At 39.5% G+C, this 13812-nt stretch overlaps 1 protein-coding gene across 4 annotated transcripts in view; it reads left to right on the forward strand.

The window, feature by feature from the left end:
- The window catches only part of MCF2 (MCF.2 cell line derived transforming sequence), a 100619-nt gene that overhangs the window by 26565 nt on the left and 60242 nt on the right, over window positions 1-13812 (forward strand). For all 4 annotated transcript variants that reach the window (XM_075835894.1, XM_075835896.1, XM_075835898.1 and 1 more), the window contains exons 2-3: window positions 10555-10623; window positions 12059-12173. In XM_075835894.1, coding sequence (XP_075692009.1) covers window positions 10555-10623; window positions 12059-12173 — 184 coding nt within the window. The remainder of the gene's footprint in view (window positions 1-10554; window positions 10624-12058; window positions 12174-13812) is intronic.

Genomic DNA, 13812 nt, shown 5'->3' on the forward strand with positions numbered 1-13812 from the left:
TGTGTATTTATCTGCCAGTGTTTGTGTGTGTGTGTGTGTATATGTGTTTCTACGTTTATATATTTACCTGTATGTATATATTCCAGAATGTGTGTGTGTGTGTATGTATATTTTCCTGTAAGTCTAAATATATGTCTTTATGTATATACAGTATATATTTTCCAGTATGTGCGTGTCTATATATGTGGTTAATTTTTGGTTTGTGTAGGGGGCGGCAATAGAGAGTCCCGCACAGAGCGCCATCCAACCTAAGGCCGGCCTTGACTATGAACATAGCACATCTATACAGACCAGTATATGGACTATTAAAATAGCACATCTATACAGACCAGTGTATATAGACTATGGACATAGTCGATATACTGGTATGTATAGATGTGCTATGAACATCCCATCTATACAGATCAGTATATAGACTATTAACATAGCACATCTATATGCTGTACAGCAAGTCCATACAGTTACAGCCCCCAAGAACTATAGAAATGTTTGTGCTCAGTTGACTAAACGGTAGTTCATATCTTCTAGGCATTCCTCAGTTGGAAGGACAGTCCCTAATTTGTAATCAAATCCCTCACCATTAACCCCCTCTCCGCAGCCATTTTTCAGACTTTCATTTTCGCTTTTTCCTTCCACCTTCCAAAAGCCATAATGTACTAGGAAACTGGGAAAAATACTTTGTGGGGTGGAATGGGAAAAAACCTGTGTTTCTTAATTGTTTTTTTGGGTTTCGTTTTTTACGGTGTTCACAATGCGGTAAAAATAACAACTTTATTCTGCGGTTCAATATGATTAAGGTCATACCAAATATATATAGTTTTTTTTAATGTTTTATTACTTTTACATGGAAACAGCTAATTGTTAAAAATGAAATGTTTTGTGTCGCCATATTTCGAGAGTCCAAACTTTTTTTATTTTTCCGTCGATCGATCGATTTGAGTGCTTATTGGTGAGTTGTAGTTTTTATTCGTACCTTTTTGGGGTACATAAGACTTATTTATTACTTTTTATTACTTTCTTTGTGGAAGATTAGGTGACCAAAAACCTGTAATTCTGGCATTATATAGATTTTTTTCTTATGGCGTTCAACATACGAGTTAAACAATGTTACATTGTAAAAGTTCAGACCTTTACAGATGCGGCGATACCAGCTATGTTAATTTGAATTTTTACACTGCTTTTGGGGGAAATGGGAATAGAGGGGGGGCTTTGAACTTTTAATATATTTTTTTTTCATATATTGAAAAACTTTAACTGTATTTTACTTTTTTTATTAGTCCCCTAGGGGATTTGAACCAGCGATCTATCGCGTTGGATCACTTGCATGATATACTGCAATACTAATGTATTGCATCATATCATTATTTTTACAGCACAAAGATGGACAACCATCGATACCTGCGATCGCGTCATGTGAGGGCGATGGGATTTCAGAGGGGGCCAACCCCCTGTTTCTAATGGCTTAGATGCGGCGGTCGCTATTGACCGTGACCTCTAAGGGGTTAAACGAGCAGAACCATACAGCCGACATGCTCATCTTATGGAGCAGCCTTTGTTATTAATACAACATATTAAAAAAAAAACTAGACTTAATGAGAAAAAACTTTATAAGCTCTCTAGAACATAATATAAATACCTTTTAAACAATATAACCTACAGATACAATAACATGATATACAGTATACATAATGATAAACCTCAGTGTAACATAATATGATAAACTAATAAGTAAAGGATGCTGTACTGTAGAACAGACGTAAGAATAGTCAAACAAGCCAGCGGACAGGTAACAGAGGTCAGGCAGGATCGGGGTGCTATACCGTTGAGAAGACGAGACACAACTGATCATGTCAAGTTCAATAACAGGTAGCAAACAAATACAAATCAAAATGGGAGTACTACTTATAATTGGCACAGAGGCCAGTCAGGAGATCCTTTAAATAGAGCAACTTTGTTTTTGGGTTAGCCGGATGGATGTGCCAGACACATGCACCACCCAGCATTACTTCTTCCGTTTCTGCGAAAGTCATTGCGGTGGTGGGTTGGAGGAGAACAATGGCACTCGAAGAGATGAGTTCATAACAAACATATTGCTTTTTTATCTAATATTTCAGTTAGAATATGAGCTCCCACAATGCATTGCTCTATTTGTATCAGGAAATCTGCAGAATTCTGGTTTTGGTTCAGCCAGAAATAAGGTGGGGTATGGTTGGGCTATTCTTTAGTAACAAATATCACAGATAGTGGGTGACACAACCCGATATCCACACTTGTGTGAATAGCAGATGGCAATTATATGCACCAGTATCACCAATGCTCATAGCATAAAGTAAGGGAAGATGGCTGCTGGTCCACAATGCTGGATTGCGGATTTCCAGGGTGGGTTTGTGTGTGCAGCAGGGATAAGTGGGAGGTAACAGTGATTCTCCTGAGGTGGAGCCTCCTCACAGCCTCTGACCTGTCCTATCAGCATGAAGCTGCTTCACACAGTGTGTGAGACTGAGGCTGGAGGGATAGGGGATCACTTCAAATAGCCATATCTCGAGCTGTGAACCACCCAAAACAGTTGTTCTGGTGGCATATGAAAGATGAGATTCTAATCTTTCATATGGCACCAGGATAGCGGTCACTTACTGTGAAACAACTGGCAGTATCACCAGTTGAAAACATAGTCAGGTATGGAACTTCTATACTATATGATCAGGCTGTGTTGCTGGGCTGGGAAAAGGAGAACTGTATGACAATTGGACAGCATCATACAGAAAATAGTAAAAAGAAGGAGTAACCTCCCATTTTGCAAGTATAGCCAAATTAGCATATTTACAAAAAAATTACACTGTAGTTATCAGCATCAAAGCGCCTATTAGATTAGTTAGGAGATAGGGAATTAATAAACTGGTGACAGATCCTCTTTAAGTTCTTCTTTAATTACATTAAATCACAGGTTGTATTAAAACTGAGCTGTGATTCATTGCCAAGTTCTGGGCTTTGTCTATAAAATGCTGATATATTATTAGAAAGAAATCCAAGTATAATATAGCAATGAGTAATATTTTGTATATGTGTATAGTTATTTATTTTATGATAACATCAATAATAAATGATGGTTATGAAATATGCATTTTATGGTGGTTTTCATCATTGACCGCTATTGTTTATCATAGGACAGCTATTATTAGGCAACTCCCGTACTAATCTTATTACAAGGGCACTTTGTCAGCCATGGATTAAGAAAATGGAACTAATATTTATAGGCATTTATGTAATATACAAAGCAAGCCTTGTGGATATAGATGCAAGGTCAGAGAGGAGTCCCTGGTGTCTAGTAAGTTTAATAGAACAAAGTTGAAGGATGTGAAAAAATTAACAGGAACAAGCATATTGAAACTTTGGCTTCACATTGCATTTCAGTTGCAACAATTCTTTGAAATCCTCCTGATTATCGTAGTTCTAATATTCCCAATATGATGGGCTCTAAAGTAGAAGCACACTAGAGTCTATACCTCTGTTCACACTACTAAGACCAACCATGATCACTTCGAATTTTCTTAGGACTGGAAACATTCTTATAAATAAGCTGCAATTCTAGACATAGCCTACGGACAAGGGTAGTGCTGTGTCTGGGGGGAAAAAAAATAACCATTTTTTCTATCCCAGACAACCCCTTATTGCACTACTGAACAGATTCACCAGTACAATGATTAATCTATAGCTATTATTAAAGGGATTTTCCAGGACATAAGACTTGATGACCTGTCTTTTCGATAGGCAATCAATATTTAGTTATGGGGGTCCAACCCTTATTAGACAGCACAATGAAGTGGTCATAAACCCTTCATTGCTTCCACAGGCATAGTGACTTGTCTGTATGGTTGGCTGTGTGAATAGGACTGCGCTGCAGTACCAGGCAACGCCTCATTTATGTGAATGGCACTGTGCCTGTGTAAATAATGAAGTGGTCGTGGTTCTCGATGGAGCATAAAGGTGGCTTTACTGTACTAATTGGCAGGTTTCAGAGACCCTAAGGATCCTAAAGATAGGCCATCAATGTAAAAACCCTTAAAGTCACATGCCCATGGGCATATGTAGCAGCACTATTCTCACACATGTTCACTATGTTCACACATCGTGTATTTGTTGCATTATTTTGGTTGCAGAATTTGCACTAAAATTCTACATCACAGTGCAGTGCAATGAAAGTGAATGTTTTTTTAATAAACCCCCCGCCCCACAAACAGCGTAACAAATCTGCTGCGGCCTCTAGGCATGCTGCGGACACAAGCCAACTACATCGGCACTCTCCTCCAGTAGGAGTCCACATAATCCAGCAGTGGGTTTGACCATGAATATTTATTGTCTCAGAAAAACATGACAAACGCATTTCAGGAGGGTATTTCCCCTTCATCAGGCAAATAAGATCAAGTTCCGTGATTGTCGCCTGTCTCATTTGACTTGTGTGTGCATTTGTTTAAATTTAGTGCCTGGATACGAAAGCTGTAAAACGGCCAACGTCTGCTCTCCCCTTCTGTGACCAATTTTCAAGCGCTACTTAGAGATGTGCCTAAATCATAGCACAACTATATAAGGTGACTGTGTTTGGTCAGCACCTTATCCTCTCCCACAGTTTTGTACGCGATTACCCTGTGTCCGTATTTTTTAGACCCCTCCACTACTGGTTTATATAGCCAAGCTGATAAGTGTCAGCCTATTGAGTCTGCTCTAGTGGTCAGTGTGAAAACGGAAATATTTTAATGTTTTTATTTATGTGGGTAGTGACAAAAAACGTAAAACCCAACTTCAAAATTGTTTAAAAATATGTTTAGAATAAACATTTTATTTCAATTATATATACTTTTCTGCTGATACATTCCCTTTAACACAATTTCCCAGTTATTTCTATTGAAACTTGACTTCATAAATACTTTGTTACAGTTTTAAATAGTTTTTTAAAATTATTTTGTGTTGTGTTTTACAATTGTAAAGAAAGTTGCTCCATTCTTCTGTCAGAAATGTGACCTAATAGTTTTAGCTCTGGGGGTATGTTCACACGCACTGTTTTCAGACGTAATTCGGGCGTTTTACGCCTCGAATTACACCTGAAAAAATGGCTCCATTACACCTACAAACATCTGTCCATTGCTTGCGATGGGTTTTACGATCTATTGTTCCCACGAGGTGTAATTTTATGCTTCGCTGTCAAAAGACGGCGCGTAAAAAGACGCCCGCGTCAAAGAAGTGCATGTCACTTCTTGGGACGTTTTTGGAGCCGTTTTTCATTGACTCCATTGAAAAACAGCTCCAATAACGTCCATAAAATACGCTGCGAAAAACGCGAGTAGTTACAAAAGTTGTTAAAAAATGAAGTCTACCTTTAAGACAGTCACGTAGATTGAGCTCACGTGAACGTGTTAAGTGAAGTAGAAGGTTATACCTCTGATATAGTTTTTCATTTCATGCAAGGACTCATGGTCTCCACCATCAGCAAACACCAGCTGCGCTGCACACCTGTCTGTTTCACATGGCTGATAGTCACAGTTTTGATTTACAGTGTAAACACGTACATAGGTGGGGATGCAACTTATAATTATATGCCAGTCTGCAGTGTGAACACTTAATGTGCCAATGTTATGAGTAAAACATTATTATTATTGCTGAACATGGGTTTGTTCATATTTAAGCATTTCATTATCCTGTTCCAAATAGAGGGTTGTCACACATGTAACCTGTGCTATGGCACCCTTTCACAGTCCACTGATGTTTCTGTGATCATTCCTATTATCTGAGCGGCTACAAGGTGTTTATGCCCATCTAATTCAGGAGTACAATAAATACATATATTAATATGATTTCATATCCATATTCATACATTTATTCATATACATTCATGTCCTTTGACTGGTCACTGCTTCCTACAAGTTCAGCTCCCTCATCTCCATCTGCTGTGATCCCTCTGACAATCCATTTGTCAATAGAATGTTCTTTGCCCTTTCTTTTTAGTACACAGATGTTATTTCATGCATCCGTTTGTACACAAGTGGTCTGGTCACTGTCTTTGACAAGATCAAACACTCTACATAGATGTTGGCACATAAAGCCATATTGTGGTCCCGACGGCCGTGGATCTCACTCACCCCAGCGGCCGCTATCTTTCTCATCCTCATCACCGGCGTCTCCCTGCCCAGGGACACCGGTTCGCTCTGCTGTCTCCTCCCCCGGCCTGTACCCAAAGGGTGCACACGCGCGCTCTTCCCAGTCCTTAAAGGACCAGGAAAATTGCCCTCAGCCTATCCCAGCAGACCCTGGACTACTTAAGGAACTCTGCCCACTTCTTCAGTGCCTGAGCAATGTTGTTTCTAACCCAGTGTTAGCCTGTGAAGGTACTGTATCCTGTTCCCTGAAACCTGTGTCCATGATTATCCTTTATCCATGTCCAGTCCTGTATCCTGAGTCCAGTGTCCGTGACCAGTCTTGTATCCGTGTCCAGTCCTGAGTCCAGTATCCAGCACCAGCCTGCTTCCAGCTATCCGGCACCAGCCTGCTTCCAGCTGTCCGGCACCACCCTGCTTCAAGCTATCTGGCACAAGGCTGCTACCAGTAATCCAGCACAACCCTACTTCCAGCTATCCGGCACCAGCCTGCTTCCAGTAATCCGGCACCAGCCTGATATCAGTAATCCGGCACCAGCCTGATATCAGTAATCCGGCACCAGCCTGCTTCCAGTAATCCGGCACCAGTCTGCTTCCAGCCATCCGGCACCAGCCTGCTATCAAGGTACTATCTACCATTGACTGTCCTATACCTGTCAAGCCAGCAGCTACTCTGTTACGTCGGAGTAGCCCAGTGGGTCCACATAACCAGTGGGCGTTACACATATGTAGCCATCTTTATCTTGACTTTTAACGCATTAAATACACAGTGGCAAGAAACTTTAACTTGACTTTTTCAATGACCTTTGTTGTGTGACATCACGCTGCAGCAAGTTATCGGAGTCAAGATAAACTTGGCTACATCTGTATTTATCATCATAATATAATAGGTGGACATCGCCTCTCAGAAGATTAGCACACTCATTTTAAAAATAAATACACAATGCTGTTGAGGGATTTTCCTCCTTCAAGTGTCTACCTCTGAACTCCTATTTGTCCTCCTGCTCCTACTCACATCATTAAATTGTCTGTCAAATGGTGTTCTGTCCTGATTAACAGCATCACATGTGTTAATGAGTCACTGCCTCCCACAAGATCAGCACAACCATCTCCTGCTGCTGTCATTATTCCCATGATCTGATTGTCTACACAGTGTTCTATCCTCATCTACCTTATGACACATCCACTAACATGCAGCCAGCCCTGTTCTAATTTGAAAGTAGACAGGTCACTGCTTCCACAAGATCAGCAAACTCATCTTCTTCTGCTGTTGTCTTCATTCTGACAATCTGATTGGTTACTAACATTTATAATTGGTGATTTATTGTAAATGAAGAAGACTGCAAACCATAAGATTATAAATGAATACATCTTAAAGAATTTTCTTGCACTACGTAGGTGTAAAGATCCCCTTGCTTGCCCAGCTCAGTTCTAAATGTTGTTGTGTCAGACCCATCCATTCAATTGCATCACAAATATTTATATGTACTTTGTTTTGCCTTGAAGTCTAAACATACAGCACCGAGGGTCAACGAATTTGACAAACTCTCCCTTCCATGTTCAAATCCATTTTTCCCTTCCAAGTTCTCCTTCAGGAGTTACTTTTCCGTTTAACATTCCAAATTCTATTAATTCTATTAATCACATTCCCATATCTGAAAATTCTCACTCTGCAGTTCTCATGTATTTGCGAAATTCTAGTAACTGAATGGAGTGAGCAACGTGTTCGTACATCTATGTGTCCTGGGAACAGAACCAAGTCCCAGCTGATGCAGCTTTCCTTCGAGCTGGAGCATTTCCAATAGTAAAATTGGCCAATGTAATGTCTATAAAAATGTGAACTTGACAGTAATAATGGACTGCTCATAGAATGAATAATGCTGCACTCCGATGAATCCACAAAATAATTTGTGTGGAAGGAATTTCAAACATTCTTAGTAATAGAATTCCGGATAAAGTTTTCCTAACACCCCTGGAATATCCTATCCCTACTGCAATGAAGCAGGATTTAACCCCTATGCAAGCATGGACTCTTTATAATATTCTAATGTATTTCCCTACATCTGCTGCCATTCCTGGTATAATAACGTGACAATATAAATGGTTACACTTATTAGACTCTAACCTGGTACCAGATTTGCCATGTTACTTTGATATACTGTAGCTTTTCCTACTACAGTATTTCCCTATTCATTTGCACTTATTTAATTATTTGTACTATTAAAATTTAAATAAAGAATAAAAATATTGGAAATCAATTTAATATTTAACATTTAATATATGTATATATTATACACTTTTATATATACTTTCAATTCCTTACCCCAGATTGTCAAGAATAAACAATATGAATTAACACTGAACAACATTGACTAATACTATTGAATTGGTGATGTTATTGTTAAAGGGCACTATCATCAAATTTAAAGAATAAAAAATGACACGTGTTCACTTTATTTATGTTACACTGACCCTTCGTTACAGTCTGTACTATAGTCGTATTCACAACTCTGTAGGCTGCAGAGCTGAAATTTCCCAGCATTCTCTGCTGGCTCAATATCTGCCCTGATGATTTGCATTTTGGAAAGGTAGTCTTTACATTAGGCACTATGCATTGCATTATAGGTTACTTTTAGGCTGGGTTCCCACGGGTCAGATATGCTGCATAAAAACTGTGCAGCATATCCAACCTGGGATCCGCAGCACCTTCCATCCGAAAAACCGCACCACATAACAGAATTTCCGCTGTGGAAAAAAGCGCTCATACTTACCCCCTTCGTCTTCTCTGCGCGTAGTCCGGCCTCTTACGATGGCGTAACTTGTTCAATATAGTGTTATTGCAGTTGCTCCCTTTAGCAGCAGCAGACTTCTGAAAATATAGCCGGACATCCAAGAGGAATATATTCCCTATGACTCCTTCGTCAGCTTGCCACTTTTTATTTTTATTTTACAACAAAAGTCTGCGTCCTGTGCAGAGGCTATAGGTTGCACATTAATGTATCAAGGTAATGATGAAATTCCCTGGAGTCCTGTAAGTTATCATGGGAATGCTGCTATGACTAAAGGGAGTTATTTAAAATATAAAGCTACTCCATGGAATTGATTTTTAAGGTGTTGCACCATATTCGGTTGTTGGTTTATCTACATGAAAATTACCACTGCACATGCACATTGGTTTTAATGGAAAACCTGCCACCCAAGCTCGGAAAGGTTATGAACTCCGATCTAAGGGCTAAACGGGCGCAGTCCTTCATTCTATTGATCATGACCATTAGGAAAATGTAAAACATTAGTAGATCTTGACTAAAATATAAAAATACGTAAAGAAATATATATATATATATATATATATATATATATATATATATATATAGCAGACAAAAAATGGCGACAGCACCCTGCAACACTAATGCCACCTAAACCACTAAATATAAATAAATATGCACTAAAGCTAAATCTACTTACAAATAGGGAGGTTCTTAGTGCACATTTTGATCAAAAAGTGTTAGCCCACCTGCCACGACAAGGCGACCTCTGTAAGGTGGGTACCTACGCTGCACATACACCCAGAACTGGGACTAAGCCTACATATATACCTGGGGATGGTAGGATCCAGCATTGAACTGATTAAAATCACCCAGGGCAGAGTGGGAGGAGTGCAAGAACAACAAGTGGAGGCAGTCACTAACCCCACATATATGGATCACATAAACACAACAAAAAGTTGAACAGCACATTCCAACTAAATGATACAAAATGTATGCAGGTGCAAGAACACCTGTGACTGCAGAAATACAGCAGACAAAAAATGGCGACAGCACCCTGCAACACTAATGCCACCTAAACCACTAAATATAAATAAATATGCACTAAAGCTAAATCTACTTACAAATAGGGAGGTTCTTAGTGCACATTTTGATCAAAAAGTGTTAGCCCACCTGCCACGACAAGGCGACCTCTGTAAGGTGGGTACCTACGCTGCACATACACCCAGAACTGGGACTAAGCCTACATATATACCTGGGGATGGTAGGATCCAGCATTGAACTGATTAAAATCACCCAGGGCAGAATGGGAGGAGTGCAAGAACAACAAGTGGAGGCAGTCACTAACCCCACATATATGGATCACATAAACACAACAAAAAGTTGAACAGCACATTCCAACTAAATGATACAAAATGTATGCAGGTGCAAGAACACCTGTGACTGCAGATATACAGCAGACAAAAAATGGCGACAGCACCCTGCAACACTAATGCCACCTAAACCACTAAATATAAATAAATATGCACTAAAGCTAAATCTACTTACAAATATATATATATATATCGAATTGAATTAAAGGTATATCGTCCATTTAATTTGACCTGATCTGCTTAACGTGTTTGTATCAATCTATTTTACAGAGACTGCAGCTCCCATCTGTGCAAAGGACATCAATGATCTGTTGATGAAAGAATTTGCCTTTCTCTCCGGTAAGCAGAGCGCTCCTCTCTGTCCCTCTGTGTTATCTTGTAATGAAATCCTAAGCATGAACTTGCGTACTGTTTGGCAAAGTGATACCCTGCGTATTATCCTGTAGTGTATAATGCCACACAAGTGTACTTAATAAAACATTATGGGGATTTAGAACATATAAGGTTTCTGTGGGGAGATAAAGAAGTCACAGACCATTCATGACAGTGTTACTTATAAATATTATCTTTGATATAGGTCTAAAATGAGAAAAATTGTGAGTAGAAATAGAGAACTGTATATAGTCAGGCTCTGATCACACTGGCATCATGTCTGTTGTTTTTTACAGGATCCATCCATCATCTGTTAGGGTATGTTCACACGCTTACTAAAAAACGTATGAAAATACGGAGCTGTTTTCAAGGGAAAACAGCTCCTGATTTCCAGACGTTTTTTGAGCAACTCGCGTTTTCACTGCGTTTTTTACAGCCGTTTTTGGAGCTGTTTTCAATAGAGTCTATGGAAAAACGGCTCCAAAAACGTCCCAAGAAGTGACCTGCACTTCTTTTGACGAACCGTCATTTTATGCGCCGTATTTTGACAGCGACGGAACATCGTAAAGCCCATTGCAGGCGTAATGGAGCCGTCTTTTCAGGCGTAATTCGAGGCGTAAAACGCCTGAATTACGTCTGAAAATAGGTAGTGTGCACATACCCTAATGATCTGTTTTATTTTTGATGCTCCCAAAAAATAAATAAAAGTGAATCAATAAATATGTTCCCCAAAATGGTGCCGATAAAAACTATAAGGCTATGTTTACACATGAATCGGATCTTTCTGCTCCATCAGAGGAACAGAACAAGGGAATAACGGAAGCACCAGTTCCGTTGCACCACAGACACCACTGGCAGCTGACGGAATCCATTGACTTTAATGAGTTCCGTCGGCTTTCCGTTGGGGTGTCCATGGTTTTACCGGAAACAATAGCGCAGCATGCAGCGCTATTACTTGCAGTAATCTCGGTCGGATCTGCGACGGAGTCCTCTAATGGAGTCTACAACACAGATGTGAACAAGGCGTAACTTGTCCTGCAAAAAACAAGCTACATACAGTTACATCAAATAAAATTTAAAAAAATTATAGCTCTTAAAATGCAACGATAAAAAAAAGGAAAAAGCACTTCAAAGGCATGGATGAATAAAAAGCGTGGATGAATAAAAAGCGTGGGTAAGGGTCTACTGTTTTAAAGTGCTGCCTTGGTATCTGTGAAATGTATTGCAAGGGACCCCTGGATAAAGTCCTGCGGAGCATGCACCATCAATGGTCTAATGTATTTTCCAGTGCTGCTGTTCTCTATTTCTGAAGGCCAAAAATAGGTCAGTTCTTAAGGGGTTAATCAATGATGGAGTTTCACTTTAAATGAATTGTTGATATTGATTATTCTGCTTTTTATAGGTGGTCGGGGGAAGGATAACGGCTGGATCATCACACTTCCTGAGAACGGCACATTCCATGAAGTTCCGGAGAACGTACTGAAGACTGTGCTGACATATCTCACCGCCATTCCAAGGTACGGCTTGTAGAGCGTTCATGTGATAGGTGTAAGCCGCTATGTAAACACAGCTTTCTAATGGCACATTTAGCTTTCAGGGGGTTTAAAGTTACATTGAAAGGTCAAACAGTGAAATAATATTAATCGTCCTTCAAAAGTAAATGTTAAGACGGCGCTCCCTGCTGAATATAGTCCATGAAAGTGTCGCTTAGTTTTCATAAAGAAGGACTAATGTGATGTTTACTGTGTGCACTTAAAGGAATGCTCCACCTTTCAATAACACTGGCTCTAAAGTCAGCAAACGAAAAGTCCATCATTGTTGTATAATATCTCCATACCAATCATAGCTAGGTGAACCTCCACCCAGGGCAAAGATTCCGTTTTCTGCCCTAGCCCTGTATCTAGATACCCAGAATTGTTTGTTTGTGCTCCCCTTCTGCACCACCTACACCCCTAGTGTCGACTCCTATACAATATGTTATGAAATTTAATAGCACAGTATTTTTTATCTATTTTAATTTAATATAAAACCCTGAAACAATATTTCCAATTTCATTTAAGGCAGTTTTCTTTTATATAACAAGCAAAAGTCATTCAGAGATTCCAGCCATTGTGGAAAACTGGAATCAACCCAACTAATACATGGTCTACTGTAATGTACTGTACAATTTCCTGAGATAATCTAAATTGAGTTTAATTTGTTGAATACAATACATATAAATGTGGGAGTCTTACTGGGCGGATCCACTGGTGAGAGTTTGGATTTCAAAATACAAATGTATTAGGGTATGTTCACACAGCTTATTTTTAGCTGTTTCTCGGGCTGTATACGATCAATGGGAAAATCGGCGTTCTGTTCCGACGGGGCGTTTTTTTATGCGTCCGTTTTGCGAAAAAGTCACTTCTTGAGCCGTTTTTCGAGCCATTTCTCATTGCCTCTATAGAAAAAGGGCTCCAAAAATGGGCGTAAAAAACGCAAATTTGAATAAAAAACGGCTGAAAATCAGGAGCTGTTTTCCCTTGAAAATAGCTCTGTATTTTCAGATGTTTTTTGCTAAGTGTGTGAACATACCCTTAAAATGGGAGATATTGGAAAGACAAGCATGGCATTTGTATGGTATCCGCTCACCTTATAATCTGTTAAATGTTATATACATTTTCATTGCATATATTTAATATGTTTTGAATTGTTAGCATATATATTGTATGGTATGTAGGATTTCTGCCCATTAGGCCAGGATCACACACAGTTTTGATGCAGTTTTTGTTGCGTTTTTTTAATCAGTTTGTTTTAGCCAAAGTTAGAAGTGGATTCAAAACGAAGAAAAGTTATAAAGAAAAGACATGCATCTCCTTTCTTTTGTGTCCTCTCCTGTTTGGCTCAAAAAACTGATGCAAATAATGCAAAAACTGCAACAAAAACTGCATCAAAACTGTGTGTGTGATCCTGACCTCAGTCTAAAAATATAAGGCCTCATGCACATGGCCGTAGCGGTGTGCACAGTCCGTGATTACGGCACTGACAGGCCGCGGAGTGTCATCCGCAGGCCATCTGCAATTCACGGACCGTGCACACATTGATTTCAATGAGCCCGAGCTCCAGGCAATACACGGACCATGGAAACCACAGTCATGTGCATTAACCCATAGGTTCACA

This window comes from Rhinoderma darwinii, chromosome 8 (assembly GCF_050947455.1).
Source record: "Rhinoderma darwinii isolate aRhiDar2 chromosome 8, aRhiDar2.hap1, whole genome shotgun sequence".
Taxonomy (NCBI): Eukaryota; Metazoa; Chordata; class Amphibia; order Anura; family Rhinodermatidae; genus Rhinoderma; species Rhinoderma darwinii.